Here is a 22,448-nt window from a genome sequence, read left to right as displayed (position 1 = left end):
TTTTTCCTATGTGCATACTTTCTATGTAGAATAATTCTATAGTTTAATTATGAAGTCTGTGGCACAGGCAGAGTGCCTCCTCCCTGTCTTTGTGTCAGGACGTGATGAAGGGTCTGGCTTGTTCACTTCATTAGCTAAGCCAGCACCCTTTGTCCATCATGGTTGATGTAGAGACAGAGAAGGGGGGCTGACTTAGCTAATAAACTGAACCACACATCCAGCCCTTTCATATACATCACCAAGACAGACTAGTGGATCAAGCTGTCTACCTGTGTCTGAACAACAGCGGAAGTGGAGCTGCCAGGACCAGGAGAGGGGGTCCAAAATTGGGACTTTATTGCAGATTAGATATAACATTATTCATTACCAAAACATCCAAACAACTTTTATTGTCTCCAGACAACCCTTTTAATAACTATTCCTATTTCCTTTCTTCCTCCATGTTTATTCAGTGACCAGTAGGTGGCAGCAGTTAGGCTGCTATATGAATTTCTTGCCCTCTATATTATTAATAATAATAATAATATTAATAATAATAATTATCATATTGGTGGTTGTTTTCCTTTGCAAATACTACATCCACCCAGCAAGGAGATCCCCAAATGTGCCTTTGTGGACTTATTTGACACACAGCTTTTTATGAAGAAAACCTCACTTTTTTCCAGTTATCACATCATCATTTTAACTTTTTTTGCAGTCAGATAATTAAAGCCTGTTGAAATATTTATGTACTACATACATGTTTAAATTTTTGCTTTTTTTTTGAGACTGTAGTGTTTAAAAAAAAGACGCATGCACAAAGTGACACAGATTTAAAAAAAAAAACTCCAAGAAAATGCATTTTAAAATGCATAATTCTAATAGTGACTGTCCTTAAAGGGAACCTGTCATTAACTTTATGCTGACCTCCACTGAGGGCATCATAAAATAGTGACAGAAATGCTGATGTCAGCGGTGTATCACTCATGAGCTAATAGTACCGTAAGTGGTTGCTGAGAACCAGCCTCATAACCATTGCAGCCCGGGCCTTGACAAGAGTCACATCTACCTGAGAAGAGTCCTGGTTATTCATAATCTTCTGCTCTCTCACCATCTGCTGATGATTGGCAGTTCTCTCCTAGGAAGAAGGGGAGAAAACTAGGTAGAAGACGGTCAGACATCAGCAGGTGGGCAGGAGAGCAGGAATTCATAAATAACCAGGACTCTTCTCAGGTGGCCATGACTCTTTTCCAGGCCCAGTCTGTAATGATTGTGATGTTGGTTCTCGGCAACCACTTACTTTTAACTTATAAATGACAGACCGCTGAAATCTACTCACCTGTCTCTTCTTTATTCTGCCGTTAGTATGGGCAGCATAAAGTTGATGACAGCTTCCCTTTAAAGGGGTTGTCTTGTGACAAGGACTTATCCCCCTATCCACATGTTAGAACATAAGTGTCTGATTGGAGTTCTCGATGATCACAAGAATAGGGATCCCATGTTCCCCTGTTTGAATGGAGTGACAGTCACACATGCACTTTACCTCTCTGTAGGACTTCCATAGTTAGCTGAGCTGTGTATAGACACTTTAGGCTACATTCACATATACGGCATAATCACCGGTACTGTTCTGGCAGAGGAACAAAGTGCCGGAGTTTACCATATCCAGCATAGCTGGACACGGCGTACACTGCCGGATCCCCATTGACTATAATGGGATCTGATGGTGATCTGGCAGCTTTCCTATATAAATGGATGCTATTGGCCGGACAAAAGGACCTGCATGCAGGCATTTATGCCGGAAAGCTGTCAGATCCCTTTATAGTATATTGAGATGTGGCGCAGTATGGCTATGTCAGATACGGTAAACTCTAGTACACTATTTCTCTGCCAGAAGAGAGTACTTGAGTTTATGCCGTACATATGTACGCAGCCTTAGCGGCAGTGCTTCATAAGAAAAGAGATATCGGCCAGAGATAGAAGATCTCTCTGCAGCTGTCTGGGAATAGATATAGGGCTTGGCTCTTTTCCCTTTTCATATTTGAAGGCTTGCTAAAACGTCAAACATTGGCACATAAGGAGCCACTTCCAATAGGAGATGATTATGGTTCCTACCGTGGGAGATACCTCTCTGCAAAATGCTGCAAAGTAAAACTGTATGAAAGTGCCCTGATGGAAATTCTCAGACTAGGGCTTTTTTACACGAGCAAGTGCAGTCCGGAAATCCCGCTCACAACTGCATTTTAAGCGTATACGACTGGTCTCAAACTATTATTCTTCACCTTGCTGCCTCCATAGTCCTGGTTATGTTGTCCAGTATCTATAAGCTGCTGTGCTCACTGTTCTCCTTTGTCATTGGCAGTATTCTCTGGCCTACGCCTGTCTGAAGTTGGTCAACTATTCCTTCTTTTTCTGGCTCCCCTTCTACCTAAGCATTAACTTCCACTGGAAGGAGGCCGAGGCCGACCAGCTGTCTATCTGGTATGACATTGGAGGAATCGTAGGTGAGTGATTATGTAGGGTCGGCATTTGGGAATCAATCAAGCAAATGTTTGGTCAATTACAAAGGGTCTACCTGGCCACACATGTATAACAAATGGGGGTTGAGGGAGTTAAGTGGCTGCCAGACACCTGGATTTGATAACTAATTGGACACTACTAACACACCTTTCCCCTGAATTCCAATTTTAATTAAGAGGTTGTAAATAGTATGGTTTGCTAACATCCATAAACCTGAATATCCATATCCTGAAATACACGTGACCATGGACGTTGTGTAGTATTGCAGTTAAACCCCATTCACTTGACTATTGCAATACCAGACAAAACCACTGGACTATAGTGGCACTCTCACTGGGGGAAAACCTGCACATTTTGTAATTGCCAGGGAGAAGAACTAGATTTTTGTACTTACCATAAAATCTGTTTCTCTTCCGTTCATTGGTGGACACAGGCTTTGACCATAGGTATAGCTGTTGCCGCTAGGAGGCGGACACTAAGCACACAAAGTGTAAGCGCCTCCCTCTTCAGCTATATCCCTTCCTACAGGGACCAAGCTAAATCAGTTAGTGCAAAAGCAGTAGGTGAAGCCAGACACAAGAAAATCACACTATGTACAAACCCAGAACCACACAGGCCCGAAAAGGCCCTTAAACAAAAGAATGGATGGGAGCTGTGTCCCCCAATGAACAGAAGAGAAACAGATTTTACTTAAGTATAAAAATCTAGTTTTCTCATCTGTCTCATTGGGTGACACAGGCTTTGACCATGGGACATTACAGAGAAGTCCCCAAGGGTGGGCATAACAAGAAACCCTCCCGTCAATCAGAGAACTGCCGTCTGCCAAATTCTACGCCCCAGAGACGCATCAGAGGACGTAAAGGTGTGCACTCTATTAAACTTGGAAAAAGTATGCAAAGATGACCAAGTAGCCGCCTTGCACACCTGGAGGGCCGAAGCCCCGTGATGCACCGGCCAAGAGGCCCCCACTGCCCGAGCCGAATGAGCAGTCACCCGGAAGGGCAGGGCCCGTCCTTAACGCGTTGCGCTTCCTTAATAGCCAAACGAATCCATCGGGAAATGGAAGTCTTTGACACACATCCGAAGGACCACATTCGAAAAACCCCGAGCCCAGGGCCAGGGTGCAGGAGTATCCCCTTGAGCCCTGCACCCTGGCCCTGGAAGACGAAAACCCCCAGGTGCCATTTAACATTTAAAGAGCTCTCATTGCTGCCCATAGTACAGGGCGACCACATGGGGACCATCACATTTGGGCATGAGAGGGTACCGGAGGGGGGGGACCCTATGGGCAGTCTCCAAACTTTATACTCGCCTATCTGGCATCTTCTGGCTCCAGCCAGATTACCACCTTCGGTGTGCAGCCCCTTGGTGAGGGACGCTACACCGGAAACAGAGGGGACTTGCGGTGGGCGGCAGTGGTGATGCGAATGCTGGCGGGAGTTTTTTTTTACAGGAACCTCTGGTCCTCTTTTTCTTCTGGAGCACGGGAAGGAGCAGGTGGTTTGGGCGACCCCCTGGTCTCCCATCTCCTGGGTCAGAGTGCAGGCAGTTTTACGGACTGCCTGAAGCTTCCCACTAAAGTAAAGAAGAAAAAACAAAAAATCAGCAGACCTACAACGCAGGGAGGTCTGCCTCCTACAGACATTAAGCTAAAACTGATTTTACTTTGTCCCTGTAGGAAGGGTATAGCTGAAAAGGGAGGCGCTCACACTTTGTGTGCTTAGTGTCTGCCTCCTAGCGGCAACAGCTTCACCCATGGTCAAAGCCTGTGTCCCCCAATGAGACGGATGAGAAATCATTGTCTACTAGCTTGTTGTCAGCATCACATAGGATTTATTTGCTTCTTAAAGTGTCCATGTTTGGTAGTAGTCGTGACACTGAATGCTCCTGTGGTCCATATTGATGCCATATGTCATCACTCAGCATCTACTATAACTACTGCCATCTAACCATAAGGTCACTGTTTGCTCAGCAAATCACTCAAAAGGGACCTGTCACCGCTCCGGACATGTCGGTTTTTCTATAGTTACATAGTTAGTATAGTTAAAAAAAAGGCTTATGTCCATTGAGTTCAACCGAGGGATGGGTGGGGAAAGGGAGCGAGACCCAGACTTCTACACATTTACATAAGCGTTAATGTTCCTGCTGTGACCACGTCCTGAGGAAGGCTATTCCACAGATTCACAGTTCTCACAGTAAAGAAGTTTTGATGCTTCTGGAGAACTTTTTCTTCTTCAGTCGGAGGCAGTGCCCCCTTGTCTTTTGAGGGCATTTTACATGAAACATCTTTTTACCGTATTCTTTGTATGGCCCATTTATATATTTGTATAGATTAATCATGTCCCCCCTTAGACATCTCAAGACTAAACACATTATACATTTTAATTCTTTTTTTTTTTTTGTAAATTCTTTATTTAAGTTTTCATTTTCATTTCCAAGTATCAAGGATCAGTGCAGTCATACATTTTAATTCTTTTAATGTTTCTTCATAACGAAGACCCTGAGTCAATGGAAATATAATGTTATGGGTGTCACAATATTGCAACACACAAATTTTAAAGGTTTTACATTTTTTAAAAGTAATAAAACATAATAAAAACTATGTATTTTTACCACATAGTGAATACCATAGAAACAAAACCCAAACAGCAATGGTAGAATTATATTTTTATTTTATTTTGTCACCCCCAAAATAATAATTTTTATAGTTTCCAACTTTCCATAATACATTGGTTCAGTGGTTAGCACTGGTGCTTTGCAACATCTGCATGGAGTTTGTCGGTTCTCTCCATGTTTGTGTGGGTTTCCTCCCACACTCCATACTGATAGGGAACTTAGATTGTGAGCCCCATTGGGGACAGCTTGATGCTAATGTCGGCAAAGCGCTGTGGAATAAAATGGTGACATTAAAAGCACAACTTGCCCCACAAAAAAAACACACCCTCACACAGCTATGTCAGTAGAAAAATAAAAGTTATGGCCATTGGAAGAAATGGAGGAAAAATCAAAGGCGTTATTTTCAAAATTGGCTGGGCCCTGACGGGCTTAACAAACTTCTAGTAGCAATAACTGAGGAACGGAACAGAGTTCTATGAAAATATGCTTGAGAATCATTATTGCACATGGATTGAAAGTAGTTACTAAAGCAGACCTGATTTGTGACCATTCCTCTTTAACTGATACAAGCCTCCTAAGAGGCACAAGAATGTCCATGTCATGATGTCCTCATATCACCGCCATGATCCTAAAGATGCTGGGCTATCACAATTTTAATGTATGTTTATATTTGAACTTAATTTATGCACATATATAAGAAAAGAAGGGAATATATCAAATTTTTCATTCTGCATCCTCCCGCAGGTGGCACTATCCAGGGCTTTATCTCTGACTTGATGGAGAAGAGGTCTCCTGTCCTGGCCATAAGTCTGCTGCTTGCCGTGGGCTCTCTGTTTGGATACAGCCGTGAGTTACTCATCATTTTGAGTCGTGGTGTATATGTGTGTGTGTTTGGGAGGAAGGAAGTGGGGGGCGAGTTCCCAGTAACATGATAGTTGATGGGACACTGGTATCATAATGGCAAAGTGGTTGACGTTGTGTAAACCACTGATGGGACTTTGTGTCCATATCTGTGTGTTTAGCTGAATTAATTGGAGAAAGCGGAAGTAGATAACCTCTATTGCCTTGTTTGTGGTTTCTCTTGAGATTAGGATTTGATTTAGGTGAATGAGAAGTGTGTGCATCTGTTACTCATTTTGCAGTTTAACTGCGATCTGTGTAAGAGTACGTTCATACAACGTGTGGTGCACCATCTTGCCTTGGTTGTCCAGATCTTGTATTGGTTTGATTATATACCTACCGGTAGTTAGGTGTTTATCTTTCACTTTGACGTTTATTGCTGATTTACGTTTTCTCTGTTCCCAGGCTCTCCAAACAGTAAGCCGATCAACGCTGTCCTCATGGCTATTACAGGTATGGCTGGGGGCAAATTAAAAAATGTTCAACCCCTTTTTAAAGGGATTCTCTTCTTTCAACCATCCAAACTTGTTAGAAGGTACCTTGCTAATAAGCTGATCATAAAGTGTCCCCCTGCTAGGACCCCCAGTGATCAGCTGTGGGGGAAAAACCTGAAGTGTTCCATTTCCCTGCAGCGCCACCACAGGATTGATGAAGCATTACACAGTGTCCATTCATATCCGTGGGTTGTCTATGTAATGCAGGGCTGAATAGGTCCTCCAGTGCGAGAGAGAGGTGCTCTTTGTATCAATTTGCCACTCTGGCCAAGAGATGAGAATCCTGAACATAGACCCTCTCTCTTAACTCAAACTTACCTAGTAGGTTTCCTAAAAATCTGTTTTCTAAGCTGGACAATATCTTTAAGATAAAGGGATACAGCAGCAAAGTGAATCTTTGTTCAGGGAAGGAAGGCGTTACGGTGCCTTACGAAAAATGACAGTATTACTTCAATGCCCAGCTATGGGTCTTTCTTGGATTCTTCCAATGCCCTCAGTAGAGGCAGTACATGCCGTATCCTGACTAGACGTGTGTGTTTGTTCATAGGCTTTTTCATCGGGGGTCCCTCAAACATGATAAGTTCTGCGATCTCTGCGGATCTTGGGCGTCAGGAGATGGTAAGAGGTAGCAGCGAGGCTCTGGCCACAGTCACCGGCATTGTGGATGGAACAGGAAGCGTTGGAGCCGCTTTAGGCCAGGTACATTCATGCCTGTAAGGGCTAAAATATCCTTTGAGTTAAAACCCATTATCTGTGAGTAGCTGAAGCCTAGCATGAGCTAACATTACTTCTAGTTTTACCACTGCGGAGATTTAACACAGGAAGCAGCCTACCCGGAGCTGTAGATATGCCGGCTGTGACAGTGCAGTGTACTAATACGGTCTTCAGTGGCCAAACACTGGTCAACGCAATCAATTCTATGGAGCATGCAATTCATTGCCATAAATAAGGTGGCTATTGCATATGTTAATTAACCTTTTAATACCCATGACTTAAAGGGGTTGTCTCTCCTGAAACATTGATAGCAGACCGCTAGGTTTGCCACCAATATTAAATAGGTGTCGTCCCACCTCAGGAACCCGCATCTGTCTCCAGAACGGGTGCCCCAAATTGAGCGGAGAGCAGCCGAGCGCCAGCTTGGCCATTTCTGTCAGTCCCATAGAAGTAAATGGAGTAGAGTCCGTGCATGAGCAGGGCACTCTCCATTAATTTCTATGGGACTTCCAAAAATAGTCGAGCGAGCACAGAACTCCCATAGAAATGAGCTTGCACGTTGTGCTCTCCCTTACTTTTGGGGCAAGTACTGGAGGTGCAGGTCAAAAAGGTGGAACCCATAACCATCTCATATTGGTGGCAGATGAGACTACCCTTTTAAAGAGGACCTGTCACCGCTCCTGTTTTTAATAGCTTCATGCATTCCCCATGTAATAACAATTCTGGAGCATCTATTCTTATGGCTCTATGTTGTGCCATTTCTTTATTATTTCAACTAGAATTTACGAATGAATTCATAGCAGTCTGCAGTAATGGTACAGAGGGGTCGTAACCAGTTGGGAGGGGGGTGTACCTGCAGTCTGACAATGGCAGCACTGATTGGATAGATTGAGTCTGTACACGCCCCCAACTGGTTACCTCCCCTCTGTACCCTTACTGCAGACTGCTGCCAATTCATTCATAACTTCTAGATTAAATAATAATAATACATGGGGAATGCATGACGCTATTAAAACAGACCTGTCAGGAGCGGTGAAAGGTCGTCTTTAAAAGTGGCCTGTGACTTCAGCAACTGCTGGCAGCTTTCTCCCGTAAGAACAAAAGGATCTCTCCTCCTGACTGATAATGTCAGATACTCCTCATACTTTAGATTATTGACTGACCCTGAAGGAAATGTCAGGTTCAGCCGACAATACACTAATGTGTATGTTATGGTTTGCAGTGTTTTAAAGGGGTTGTCTCACTTCAGCAAATTTATCCTGTAGAGAAAATTTAATACCAGGCACTTACTAATGTATTGTGATTGTACATATTGCCTCCTTTGCTGGCTGGATTCCTTTTTCTATCACATTATACTCTGCTTGTATCCAGAGATTACGACCACTATGCAATCCAGTAGCAGTGGATGTGCTTGTACATTTTAGGAAAGGTTTTTCCCTATACCGTGCAAGCACAACCACCACTGATGGAAAGGAGCAGTGTATAATGTGGTAGAAAAATGAATCAAGCCAACAAAGGCAATATGGGCAGTCACACTACATTAGTAAGTGCCTTGTAGTAACTTTATCCACAAGATAAATGCCATTTGCTGAGATGAGACAACCCCTTAACACAGCATGCTATTCAGTGAGGTCTCGGTGACGGGCACGGGCACGGGCACAGTTGTAGGGCTATAGCTATCATTTAACTATGGCGTGCTGGAAAATTAAAGCCAAAGCCTTGACTGGTCAGTGCTTTTTCTTTTGACTAGTTTAATTTTGTGTAGATAGATATTGATATCTATCAGTCACATGGATTGTTCTGGTCATTTGACTCTCTGCTATGACTTACAGGTCCTGGTGTCTGTGATACAGGGCAGCTTGGGCTGGATGTGGGTCTTCTATTTCTTCATCCTTATGGTAAGAAGAGGTCTTAAAAATACATTTTCTTTTATAATGTTTAGCCTTTTTTTGTCTCTCTCTGTTTATATATAGGTACTGTGGTATCTAAGGAGTTTAGCAGAGGGACTGGGCTTCCTCTGTCCACCCATTGCCCCCTGTCCTCATAGGCAACATGGGGTGCCGATGGTTTGTATGGCAGCCAGGGACCTAATAGCCTCCGGGTCTGCCAAATATGGAATCTTATTAAAAACTGTTTAATAAAAAAAAAAACTATATTTAATATTGTCACATCCCCTACTAAAGTATGCATACTAAAGCAAAAGCATTATTTGACCACTGTAAAAAAAAAAAAAAAAAAAGACTTGCCGTTTTTGTTCATCTTGCCTCCTGAAAAATAAGGGATCAAAAAGTTATCATCTTGATGCTCTCAAAAAGAGAAACAATATAAAATATTGCAATTTGCTACCTTTTAATGGCTAACTAAAATAAATGATGTTCTAAGGGAAGTTTTCAAGACTCTCATGCAGTTGTGTCAATAATAAAATAAGCAGGTTATGGCTCTTGAAAAAAAAAAGTTAAAAATATTTTTTTTGTGTGAATGTAAAAGTTGTGAAACATAACAAAACTACATACATTTCATATCATTCTAATCATATCAACTTAGGCCTCTTTCACACTTGCGTTGTCCGGATCCGGCGTGTACTCCATTTGCCGGAATTACACGCCGGATCCGGAAAAAACGCAAGTGAACTGAAAGCATTTCGTTCAGTGTTACTATGGCAGCCAGGACGCTATTAAAGTCCTGGTTGCCATAGTAGTAGTGGGGAGCGGGGGAGCGGTATACTTACAGTCCGCGCGGCTCCCGGGGTGCTCCAGAATGACGTCAGAGCGCCCCATGCGCATGGATGACGTGCCATGCGATCACGTCATCCATGCGCGTGGGGCGCCCTGACGTCACTCTGGAGCGCCCCGGGAGCCGCACGGACGGTAAGTATACTGCTCCCCACTACACTTTACCATGGCTGCCAGGACTTTAGCGTCCCGGCAGCCATGGTAACCATTCAGAAAAAGCTAAACGTCGGATCCGGCAATGCGCCGAAACAACGTTTAGCTTAAGGACGGATCCGGAATAATGCCTTTCAATGGGCATTAATTCCGGATCTGGCCTTGCAGCAAGTGTTCAGGATTTTTGGCCGGAGCAAAAAGTGCAGCACGCTGCAGTATTTTCTCCGGCCAAAAAACTTTCCGGTCCGGAACTGAAGACATCCTGATGCATCCTGAACGGATTTCTCTCCATTCAGAATGCATTAGGATAAAACTGATCAGGATTCTTCCGGCATAGAGCCCCGACGACGGAAGTCTATGCCGGAAGAAAAGAATGCAAGTGTGAAAGAGCCCTTACAGAATACATTTAAAGGGGTTGTCCAGCAGCCCCCCTGATATTGGTATTGGAGCATTTCCTTTAAAGGGTTTGGTCCATCTCAAATATTTGGGACATATTGCTAGGATATGTCTCCAATGTGTGATAGGTGTGACTCCCACCTCTGGGACACACAAAGAGCCAGCATCCATTAATTTCTGTGGGACCCCCCGATAAATAGCTGTGCTCTGGCTTGGCTATTTCCATCAGCTTCATAGTAGTCAATAGAGTTGTAGCCACGATTGGGCAGTATGCTTCCCATTAACTTCTATGGGACTTTCAAAAATAAATTAATGGAGGGCAGCTCTTTGTGGGTTCTGGTTTAGAGATGGGTGCAGGTCCCAGAGGTAGGAGCTGCACCTATCAGGCATTGGGGGATATCCTAGCGATATGCCCCCAATGTATGAGATGGGCCAACCCCTTTAACATGTGAATTATACCGCATAGAGAATGCTGAAAAAAAACAACTGAAAAACAGTTAAACTATTGCTTGTCCTGCACAACTCCATTGACAGAGGGGAAATGGCTTTCAGAGTACTTTGCAATTTTTTTTTTTCTTTTTAGTGTTTTTATTGTTCAAGCAGTTAAAACATCGTGGAATGACTTGTATTAAGTGTCACCATTTTGGTGTACATATAAGGTATTGACTAGTTTTTGCTAAAGGAGTTTTCCAGAGTAGAATATTGGTGACCTACCTCAGAATAGGTCATCATATCTGCCAGAACGCGTGACCTTTCTCTTGTGCAGTAAAAATAATAAGCAAACCAAATAAGTATAAGTTATCTCAAAACTTAAGTATAGGTATTTTATTTTATTTTAGTACTTTAAACCATAAAAATATGCAGAAAGTAATTTTTGTCTCAATTCATCTCTATGGGAACTTGAAGCAGTGCTCTTACTCACTTATATAATGTAATACACTGACTGAAAACCTGAAAGGCCATGCCATTGACTAATGCTTATGGTGGACCTGGGGTCCTTTGTTAGGCCCCACGGCTGCTTTGGCAACTGTGCAGCAACCAATACTCATGTCACTGAGTGGCTGTGGGCTGACAGAGGGAGTTACTCTATCAGGCACCTTAAATGCCATGACTACTTTCTCAACCGTATCATTGGGGGACACAGGCTTGACCACGGGTATAGCTGTTGCCGCTAGGAGGCGGACACTAAGCACAAAGGTGTGAGCTCCTTCTTTCAGCTATACTCTTCCTACAGGGTCTAAGCTAAATCAGATTTAGCTTAGTGTCTGTAGGAGGCAGAGCTCTCGTTGCAGGTCTGCTGGTTTTTGTTCTTCTTTTTGTTTTTCCTTTTTTTTTTTTTCTAGCGGGAGTTTCATTCAGTCCTAAAAACCTGCCTAAACTCCCACCCAGGAGACGGGAGACCAGGTGGTCCCCCAAGCTCCCTGCTCCTTCCCGTTCTCCAGAAGCAAAGGCGGACCAGAGGTTCCTACAAAGCCTATGTTTCCCGCCCACGTTCGGATCACCATGACCGTCCACCGCAAGTCCCCTCTGTTCTGGTGTAGCGTCCCTCCCCAAGGGGCCGCACACCAAAGGTGGTGATCTGGCTGGAGCCAGAGGGGCAGAAGATGCAGGACAGGTGAGTATGAAAGAAAAAAAAAAAAGGGAAAGGAGGAATTGGCTCCAAGGTGCTCCCCCCTTCCAGTATCCTCCCCTCCCCAGGTTATATGGTCCCCACGAGGCTAGGCCCTCCAGTAGGTTGCTGCTGTAGGGGAAGGGGGGTCAGCAGGGTAACTGAGTAGTCACCCTGTAATAGGGATAGTTACTAAGCAGTACTTGCACGATCCTCGGGGCGTCCGTTTTCCAGGCATTGCGCTTCCTCAGCATTGTCGGCTCTGTTCTGGGGCTGCCGGTTAATTTAGGCCCCGGCTTCTGTGCGACCTGCTCTGGTGCTTTCTTTTTTCCCGGCCGGCTCCTTGGTTCGGCCCGGAATGCAGGCATGTGTTCCGGCGAGCAGGGGACGTGGCCAAAAGCTTAAGGGCTGGCACTGAGGGCCGGTGTCATTTTGGGGGCAGGGCCTGTGTTCTCCCCGCTTCCACGCCGACAGTTTTTAAAGGCACCTGGCAGGACGCTAACAAGCTGGTCTTGCTGCTTAGAGGGACACAGGCTGGGTAAGTGCTGTCTGTCCCTTCTTACAGGACCTAACCTTCCCCCTTTCCCTCTTCATCATTTAGATCGTCAGGGTTGTCATTATGTCTGAGCCCAGACCCCAGGTCCCGAAGCAGGCGGTCCCTTTTGTGCATCATTGCTCTTGTGCTTCGTATCGGACAAAATTTCCATCCCCTCAGTCAGACTTCCTCTGCTTGCGTGTGCTGCTTCACCTTCTAGTGGCCTGGACCCAATGGTCCCTGCTGCCCAGCCTACGGTAGAACCGCAATGGGCGTGTTCCCTGTCTAGGGTGCTACAGGACGTCTTCAATACCAATAAAGGCAAGGCAGTCCTCTGACCACTCCGACTTTAGGGATCATGGGGCACATGCCCAGCGCGGCCGTCCCGCAAAACGGGCCAGAACATCCTCCCCCATAAGGGTGTCTGTGTCTCCCGTTTCCTCGGCCTCTCCTCCTCCTGCTAGAGAGTCTCACTCCGATGTGTCCTCAGTGGAAGAGGCATGTTCTGTTGAGGGGGGTCAGATGAGGATGTTGTCTCGTCGGAGGGTCAGTCGTCAAAACTGTCCTCCATGGTGGACAATCTTATTACGGCAGTTATCGAGACGTTGCAGGTTGAGGATCCCGCACAGTCGTCTGCCAGCTCGGGTTTTTCCTTTAGAAGGTCCCGTCGCTCACACAAGTGTTTCTCCAACCACCAGGAGTTTGAATCCTCTTACCAAGGAGTGGAATTTTCCTGATAGACGTTTTGCCTTGCCAAAACGCTTAAATGTCCATTATCCATTTCTGGAGGATTTGACCAAGAAATGGTCGTCCTCACCTATAGAGGACCCACCAGTTTCCCGCTTGACTAAGCATACTACCTTGCCAGTGGCGGATGGGGCTTCTTTCTCTGATATCAGAGATGAGAACCTGGAAGCGTTTGCAAAATCTGTCTTTGAAGCAGTGAGCACAGCACTTTAGCTGGTATTTGCCTCTACATGGGTGAGCAAGGCTATGGGTGAGTGGGCAGGTAATTTGCGTCAGGGTCTCGACTTAGGAGTCCCTTCGGGGGAACTTGCAGATATGGCCTTGCAGCTCTCTCATGCCAGTTCATATATTTGTGAAGCATCTTTGTACGCGGCCAGGCTTATGGTTCGCTCGTCAGCCCTGTTGGTGGCTATTCGCTGTACCCTTTGGCTCTCCTGCCGGGCGGCAGATAATGCATGAAAGCGGACTCTGGCGGCCCTCCCCTTTTCCGGCAGCAGTCTTTTTGGGAAGCGCCTGGATGAGATCATTTCAGACGCTACAAGTGGTAAGAGCATGCATTTACTACAGAACAGGGGGTGGTCTAGTAGGTCAAAAAAGCAGAAGCCTTTTTTTTCGGCCTTTTTCAGAGTTTTTCCAGCCCCAAGAGGGCGTCTGACAAGTCGGCCGAAGCGCAAGCCTTTCCCTTACTGGCGTTCCCGTCGACAGGGCTCCAAGTCCTTTAACCCCAAGAACGCCACTGCATGACAAGCGGCTCCCAGCGCCCTCCGTTCGGGTGGAGGCTTCATTTGTTTCGGCATGTTTGGCTGGCTCACGTCTCGAATGCGTGGGTAAGGGAGGTCATTGCAGAGGACTACAAACTGGAATTCAAGTCTCATTTTTTTCGGTCATCACCTGCAACCTCTCCCGCAGCCACAGATTCCTTTTTTAAGGTGATTCGCACGCTGCTGCGGCAGGGGGTGATTGTTCCGGTTCTTGCGCAAGAATGTTTTCAGGGGTTTTACTCCAATCTCTTTGTGATTCCCAAGAAAGAGGGGACGGTCTGTCACATTCTGGATCTCAAGGCACTTAACTGTTTCCTTCGTGTCCGCAGTTTCCGGGTGGAGTCCCTGAGGGTCTTCACGAAGATTCTGGCGGCAGTCATGGCCCTGCTCCATGCCTGGGGGATCGTGGCGATCCCTTACTTGACCCCTTCACCAGGATGTTGTCTGTAATTTCGGGTGACGGAGGACAGCCTGAGCATAGTTCTGGACACCCTGGAATGCTTCGGATGGATCCTGAACAGGCAGAAGTCTTGTCTTTATCTATCACAACGGTTGACTTATCTGGGCATGGTGCTTGACACATTTCAGACCAAGGTGTTCTTGCCTCCGGAGAAGCTATCCACTCTACGTCTTCAGATTCTCCCCATGTTGCGTCCAGGTCCTGTTCCCATTCGTCGCTGCATGCGGGCTTTGGATCACATGGTCTTTGACCTTCAAAGCATTTCCCAATGCTCAATTCCATACCAGAACGCTTCAGCAAGCATGCTGTCCAGCTGGGACCGTTCCTCAGCCTCCCTGGATTGGCCCATGCATCTCCCTGCCCTGGGGTTCTTGGCTAGTGTTTGATTCTACTGCAGCGCCACCACAGGAAAAATGACACATTACAAGGTGCCCAGTTAAATGAGTGGGCATGGACATGTCGGGTCCTCCAGAACAGGAGATGCTCTTTGTAGCTGCTCTTTGCAACAGCTAATTGTTGGAAGTCTGGAGCAAAAATGCCCTAATAGAGTATTTAAAGGTGTTTTTCTTCTAGCCACTACAATTCTTAAAGGGGTTCTTTAAGAATGGGGGGGATTTGGCCAACACTACACTTGGCCAGACCTGTAAAGGGAAGCTTGCTTTCCTGTTTCCCGACACAGGCTCTCCCCCAGGCCTGCGATGCTGCGCCGGTCTTCCTTGCTGAAAATATTAGGTTTGACATTGCCGCATCCAATCACTGGTCGAGTCCGTGATTGAATCCCGTTTGGGTCATGTGACCATTGGTCATGACGGTAGAGAAGCTGTCACCGCCGCGGTCAGTGATTGGCTGCAGATGATGTCAAATTGGATGCCTGCAGTGAGGGAGCCCAGAATAGCATCGTAGGCCTGGAGGAGAAGGAGAGGCTAGCCAGTGCTAAGTAAGCTTTGGCTTACAGGTCTGGTCAAGTGGGGAGGTTGCCCCCCCCCCCTCCCCCCCATTCAACCCATTTTAACTTTGTATGATAAAGTTCTACTTTAAGAAATGTGCTTAATATTTTCTGAAATGTTTCCTGAAGGATGAGCCTGAATGCTTTAGTGCACTGTACATATGACTATATAACAGATGTTGAAATCCAACTGTAGAATTGTGTTAGTCTGTGAATGACCCAACTTTATACTTTGATATTCTCCATAGACCTTACTGACCATCGTCTTTATCATTCCACTCATTGTCCGAGAAATGAGACCAGCGGTGAGGAACAGGCGGACGTCTCGGCTGGCCGGGTGACAATTACTTCCAATGACTGATGTCAATACCAATAAAAGACTGGAAACCTTATTGAAAAGGTGAAGTCAAAGCCTGCAGACAGGAACAGGAGGAGGGACTGCAAGTTTGGGAAGCCGTTTCTTGAAACGGTTCATTGTAAAATTATTTGAATTATTTTATTTTTATTTTATAATTTTTTTTTTTTTATATATTATTCCTCATGTTCTAATCTTGCTGTCTCTGGATCAGACAATGGATCGTACAGTCCGGTGATGAGGATTATTTTGGATCTAGTTTCAGTAAAGAAAGGTTGGCAGTTGTACACTACATATAACACAATATACAACCAACTTCTGATTTAATGAAATCAGATTTAGGCCTCATGCACAAGAAAGTATTTTCTTTCCGTGTCCATTCCGTTTTTTGGGGGTTTTTTTGCGGACCGTATACGGAACCATTTCAATGGGTCCACAAAAGAAACGGAAGTTACTACATACGTGTGCATATGTCCGTATTTCCGCTCCACAAAAAATTAGAATATGTCCTATTATTGTCGGCATTACGGGCAAGGTTAGTACTCTTCTATTAGAGGCCAGCTGTTCTGCAAAATACGGAATGCACACAGACGTCATTCGTATTTTTTTGCGGATCCGTTTTTTCAGACCGCAAAATACATACGGTCGTGTCGTGTGCATGAGGCCTTAAAAGAACAAAAAGAGAACAAAATTTTAACTACTTTATTCTGAATGATACAAAATTGTAATTTAAAACTTGAAAATGTTCATTTTTTATTGACCATTTTATGGTGCGTTTGCTTTAGAAGGAACGCATTCACTCTGAGATTTAAAGAGGACCTGTCAGCTCTTGTGTATTCTGCATGAATTTACGATTCTGGAGCATCTTTTCTTAGATCTTGACGTTGTCTCTCCTTAAAAATAATGAATGTAGATGTTACCAGTTGGGTTTGTGCCCTTTTAAACTAATGGAATGGTACTGCCCAGTTATCAATTTAGATATTGAGAAGGAATAGCAGAGGAACGGCACAATGCAGAGTCATCAAAGGTGCTCCAGCATTTGTAGTTTATGGGGTACACAGGGGGTCCTCTTTAAATGCTTTTATCTTTGGCGTGAAGCTCACTTTGGATTGGTCTGCTGGACTGACCTCTGTACTTTTAATTAAGTTAAAGTCTTTCTCAAATTGTATATGGTGATGGACAGGGAACAGCCATCATAAATTATGAATATCCCCTCTCCTCACTTCATTGCACATCACGAATCAAAGCTTTACAATCTAGCATTAACAAATTTGGGCAGTTTTAGGCTTTTTTTTTATTTTTTTTATTTACATAAATACGAAATCTATCAAAACTGTAAAACTGACTGTAGAGCTTAAAGGGCATCTGTCAGCAGATTTGTACCTATGACACTGCCTGACCTGTGGCACATGCGCTTGGCAGCTGAAGACTTCTTTGTTGGTCCCGTGTTCATATGTGCCCGCATTGCTGAAGAAAATGAATATATGCAAATGAGCCTCTAGGGGTAACGTGGGCGTTGCTGTAAGGGCTCATGCACACGAACGTATTTTCTTTCCGTGTCTGTTCCGTTTTTGTTTTTTGCTTCAATGGGTCCGCAAAAAAACAGAAGTTACTCCGTGTGCATTCCGTCTCCGTATGTCCGTATTTCTGTTCCGCAAAAAAAATAGAACATGTCCTATTATTGTCCGCATTACGGACAAGGATAGTACAGTTCTATGAAGGGCCCAGCTGTTCCGTTCCCAAAATACAGAATGCACACGGTCGTGTGCATGAGCCCTTACACCTAGAGGCACTGCTGTCTCTGCAAATGCTGCACCCTCTCCATTTTACTGACAGGGCCAGGCAGTGTAAATGTGATCACACTTGGTACACATAGGTACTCTTTTTAAAAGGGACCGCAGACCTCCCTGTTAACGCAGAGCACTGTTAGCTTTTCCACTCCAGAAGGGGAAAGGGATGGAAACATTTGAGCAGAAGCTGTCTGAGCACTGTGTTTGATAGGGAGGTCTGTAGTGACGGACTCCCTTTAAGCTGGTCATCATTTGCACATTAGCGGTACTTTTCTTGAATATAATGCACAATCGAATGTTTAAAATGTCGCCCACTTTGCATGATTTATCCTATGTCCCTGGCAAGCATTTGTGAAGGTGCATACATACAGTGATGACAGTCTATCTACTGTATATAGTTAGCTGCAAAAGGGAATATAGACAGTCACTGTTCCGTTATACAAGGGATTGTGTTTTTGAATTTACTTTTTATTTTTTGCTGAAGTCAGCGTAGCAGGGGCTTCATGCTGCTACAGACCCATAGGCAGGTTATCCAGAACATCCCAAAAGTTCCAGGGTTCATCAACCTCCGGCACGCCAGGTGTTGTGAAACTACAACTCCCAGCATAAACACTTGCATGTCTGTTCTTGGAACTCCCGCAGAAGTGATTACAGCATGCTGGAAGTTGTAGTTTCTGGAGTGCCGGAGTATGCTGATCCCTGTGATACCCTGTTATCCTCAGTGCCTAGTACTAAGGGGGCGGAGCATGACTTCCTTATTTAGTGTTCTTTGAAGCCCTGTGTCATGCTCCACCCCTCAGACCCTGCTCCTGGCATAGCACGGTGGGGGTACATTCACACGAATATACCACGAACCGGCCATGTGAATCCTGTATTGCACGATCCGCAATACATGGCAAATATACTATCTTTTGTGGTGCGGAGGCATGGACCAAAAAGCCCACGGAAGCATTTCTGTGGGCTTCCAATCCGTGCCTCTGCGCTGTATTTTGAGGATTGCAGAACCATTCAAGTTAATTGGTCCGCATCCGTGATATGGGATTCACACGTCCGGCGCCCATATATTGCGGAGCCACTGTGTGCAGTCGGCAATATGGGCACGGGTGGCCTACGGTGGTGTGAATGGACCCTAAAGCAGCTTTGCCTGGAGTGTCTCTTTTTTTAATGTACCATTTTATTTTCTCACAAAGGTCTGATGGGCGGAGGCTCAGCAGCTGAACCCCCCCCCCCCCCCCCCAAATAGCTTGAGAAATATTGGGGTGTTTTCAGTGAATAGGTAATTGCACATGAAGGCTCACTCTTCATTGAAATTATTGGGACTTGGAAAAACCAACAATAATTTGTCCCATTCATTTCAATGGGCAGTAAATCCATTAACGAGAAAAAACAGGACACCCGCTTTCTGAAGGTTGTTGGGGGAAGGCTGTCCTGCAATGTGTCATAAAATTCTAAAGTCTGGAAAGGGTTAATGTGGCGCTGTTTTTGGGCTGCATTCACATTGCCGCGTGCAGCCTGATTTGACAGCCACCTGACTGGCTGCGGCTCATGTAAGCCAAGCTCACTGCATCATCGTGATCTATAATGCTATGAGTTCCATCCCAACCGGTGGTCTGATGCCCCATACTCAAATAATACTTTGTGTACAGGACCGGAGCTCGCAGCATCATAGATCAGTATGGTTCTACAAATGTGGCTAACATGAGCCGTGGTTGGTCCCGGAAACGTGGCTGTCACACGAACCGCATTTCACAAATCACACACTGCAATATGAATGCAGCCTCAATTGTGTAATTCACTGCCTGCTGTGTATTATACCTCTGTAAACTGACATCCATCTGTCTGGATTATAGATCTGGAACATGGAGAACGTTCTATGACCTGGACATTTGTAAACCTTCTTTTTATGCCTTTTATAAGCTGTTTCTATTGTTTTGCTTAAAATGTGTAAAAAAAAAAAAAAAAAAAAAAAAAAAGAGAAAATAAAACACATCCATTGTTTACAGTGTATTTTATTAAAAGAAATCAGTTGTCAAAAGTGGACCTATAGTATCAACTTTTATGTTAATTCGCATTTTTTTTCTTTTCTTCTTTTTTCTTCTTGCCACATTGTCCTCAAAGCACTCATATTAGGGTAGGTTCACATCACCGTTCTATTTTCCATTCTTCTGATCTGTCGGAAGAACAAATGAAAAAATAATAAAAAATGGATCCTTTTTTTTTTTTTTGAGCATCCGTTGTGCTTATTTTGCTTCCATTTTAGTTATTTCTGTCTGACATCTGTTATTTTTCACAGGAGGAAAAGTCCTCCAGGAAGGACTTCTTCACCCATCAAACCTGACCAGTCATTTTATCGCAGCACATCGAGAATTCACAAAGATCTAGAATAGTAATAGCAAATATTCTAGATTTTGTTTTTATTACTAGATAAACCTATAATCTTTTCTCACTTATTGTATATAGCTACTCTTGATCCTTATTATGCCATCTATCATCCATACCAATTTTTTTTTATAGTTATTATTTTAGCTATCATTAATTTATTATAAGTATTTTCCTACCTATCATTAATCATTTCTTTTATAGATGCTATATTTTATTTTTAAAATAAATCATTTGCCTATAACCGACAATAAACAAAATAGGGCTTATTGCACACGAACGTGTGCGCTCCGTGGCTGTATTGCAGACCGCATTTGCAGATCCACAAAACACGGGCACCGTTCCATGTGCATTCCACATCACAGATGCGGACCCATTCACTTCAATGGGTCCGCAAATCCGGAGATGCAGAATAGTGCAGAACCAAACCCTACCGAAGCACTACGGAGTGCTTCTGTGGGGTTTCGTCCCGTACTTCCGTTCCGCAAAAAGATGAAACATCTTTTTGCGGAACGGCCGGATCGCACACCCAGGCATTAATCTGGCATGTAGCAGAGCTGTGTGTGTACAGGGTGCATGCAGCAGTGTAGCATCATGGTACACTGCTACATGCACCCTGTACACACACAGCTCTGCTACATGCTGTAGCAGAGCAGGAAGTCTGGTAGGGACTCGGTGACAATTCTTTTAACTAAAACTCTCAATTATCACAGTCTGCTCCACTGCAGCAGAGCTGTGTTTGCCACAAGCCAGTCCCTCCTGACCTTCGGTTCACTTGAGAGCCGACTCAGCAAGTGAACCGAAGATTCGATGAGCTGAACATGCGCATTGATCTTCAGTTCACTTGCTTCTGCCGGCTCAGGAAGTGAACCGAAGATCCGATTCATGAATCGGTTCATTTGAATGAGCTGATTCAAATGAACCGATTCATTTGAAAGATCCGAACTTCCCATCACTATCCAAAAGGAGAAAGCCAGCAAGCCTCAAAGTTGCTTGATTTGAGTTGGATGGCTTGGGGGACCTGCGTACCAAGATCATTATCATTAGGGTGACAAAAAATTTTGGGATGCAAGCTAACTCTTCTCTCGCTGCTTAGGAAGGCTGCATAAAAATGTTCATTTTCTAATTGTCCTAACATATTCAATAACCTTTCTATACTGTTTTGTCATGTAAATTAATTTGTGTAAACTTGGGCATATGGGAAAGACATGCAAATTGTGTTTCAGCTGAAAAACAAGGCAGATTCTGCTAATTTGCATGTCTTTTTCATATGCCCAAGTTTATGAAAATTAGTTTACATGACAGAACAGTATAGAAAGGTTATTGAATATGTTAGGAAAATTGAAAAAAATGAAAATTTTATGTAGCCTTCCTAAGCAGTGAGAGAAGAGTTAGCTGGCATCCCCCCAAAAAAATATTTCAATTTTTGTCACCCTAATGATAATGATCTAGGTGCGCAGATCCCCCCCATCCAACTCAAATCAAGCAGCTTTGAGGCTTGCTGGCTTTCTCCTTTTGGATAGAGAGCTGGTCTGGCCTGGCTGATCGCTTCTAAGCCTTTTGGCTAAAATCAAGTGTAGTATCTGTTCTAGTATTGCCTTGGTCTTGGCCATAGGTGCTCAGGATACCCAGACCCTCGGCCTTGGGTGAAGGCCACAGTTTATAGCTGTGGTTGGATCCCTTGCTGCTATGGGGGGGGGGGCGGCTTAGTCACTGGGCAACGAGAGGGGATCACCATAGGTGAGGGATTTTGAAGTTCCTGTGACATATCGATTGAGGAGATGGCCGAGATGGAGGTCCAGAGTCCTGATCTAGGAGAGGTGTCTGACCATCAAAAAGTCAAGAATGGAATTGGTTTTTTGCTGATGGATCCAGAGAAAAGAGAAAAAGGACTAACTTTTCTGGTGGAAGAGATCCTGTATCGACTAATTGGTATCCGGAAAGAATTTGTTTTGTCTATGTTGGAGTCCCCAAAGTGTGGATTATACAACATGGTGTTTGTCACTGAGGAGATCTCTGTTGTGGTTCTAAAGAGACTGGAACAAGAGGGACTTAATCCAATACTAAATGGAGTTAAAGTACTGGCGCATTACCCGAGGAAAGAGAGGTTGGTGACAGTGTGGATGTTTAGTCCATATGTAACAGAAGAGGACATTTGTGTTTTCCTAATGAGATACTGCGAAAAAGTTACTTTGTATAGGAAGGTATATAATAAGTTTGGTTTTTGGACCACAAAATGGAAATTTTATGTTAAGTTTTTGGAAGACTCTGGGGGAGAAGTTATTTTGCCACCTGGACGATTTAGGATTGGGGCTGTAAATGGAGTTCTGTTTTTCAATGGAATGGTTGATTTTTGCAACAA

At 44.4% G+C, this 22,448-nt stretch overlaps 1 protein-coding gene and 1 pseudogene across 2 annotated transcripts in view; both read left to right on the top strand.

The window, feature by feature from the left end:
• The window catches only part of SLC37A3 (solute carrier family 37 member 3), a 30,438-nt gene extending 13,203 nt beyond the window's left edge, over positions 1-17,235 (top strand). For both annotated transcript variants that reach the window (XM_044272477.1, XM_044272479.1), the window contains exons 10-15: positions 2,342-2,483; positions 5,860-5,961; positions 6,421-6,468; positions 7,057-7,208; positions 9,056-9,121; positions 15,811-17,235. In XM_044272477.1, the coding sequence (XP_044128412.1) occupies positions 2,342-2,483; positions 5,860-5,961; positions 6,421-6,468; positions 7,057-7,208; positions 9,056-9,121; positions 15,811-15,903 (603 nt within the window). In that variant the 3' untranslated portion in view covers positions 15,904-17,235. The remainder of the gene's footprint in view (positions 1-2,341; positions 2,484-5,859; positions 5,962-6,420; positions 6,469-7,056; positions 7,209-9,055; positions 9,122-15,810) is intronic.
• Positions 17,236-21,630: 4,395 nt separating this feature from the next.
• On the top strand, positions 21,631-21,769 carry LOC122922263 (annotated as a pseudogene).
• Positions 21,770-22,448: the final 679 nt, after the last annotated feature.

The sequence above is a fragment of the Bufo gargarizans genome, chromosome 11 (genome assembly GCF_014858855.1).
Source record: "Bufo gargarizans isolate SCDJY-AF-19 chromosome 11, ASM1485885v1, whole genome shotgun sequence".
In the NCBI taxonomy this organism is placed as follows: Eukaryota; Metazoa; Chordata; class Amphibia; order Anura; family Bufonidae; genus Bufo; species Bufo gargarizans.
The sequence above is the reverse complement of the archived record's forward strand: the minus strand, read 5'-3'. Positions and strand labels throughout refer to the sequence as shown.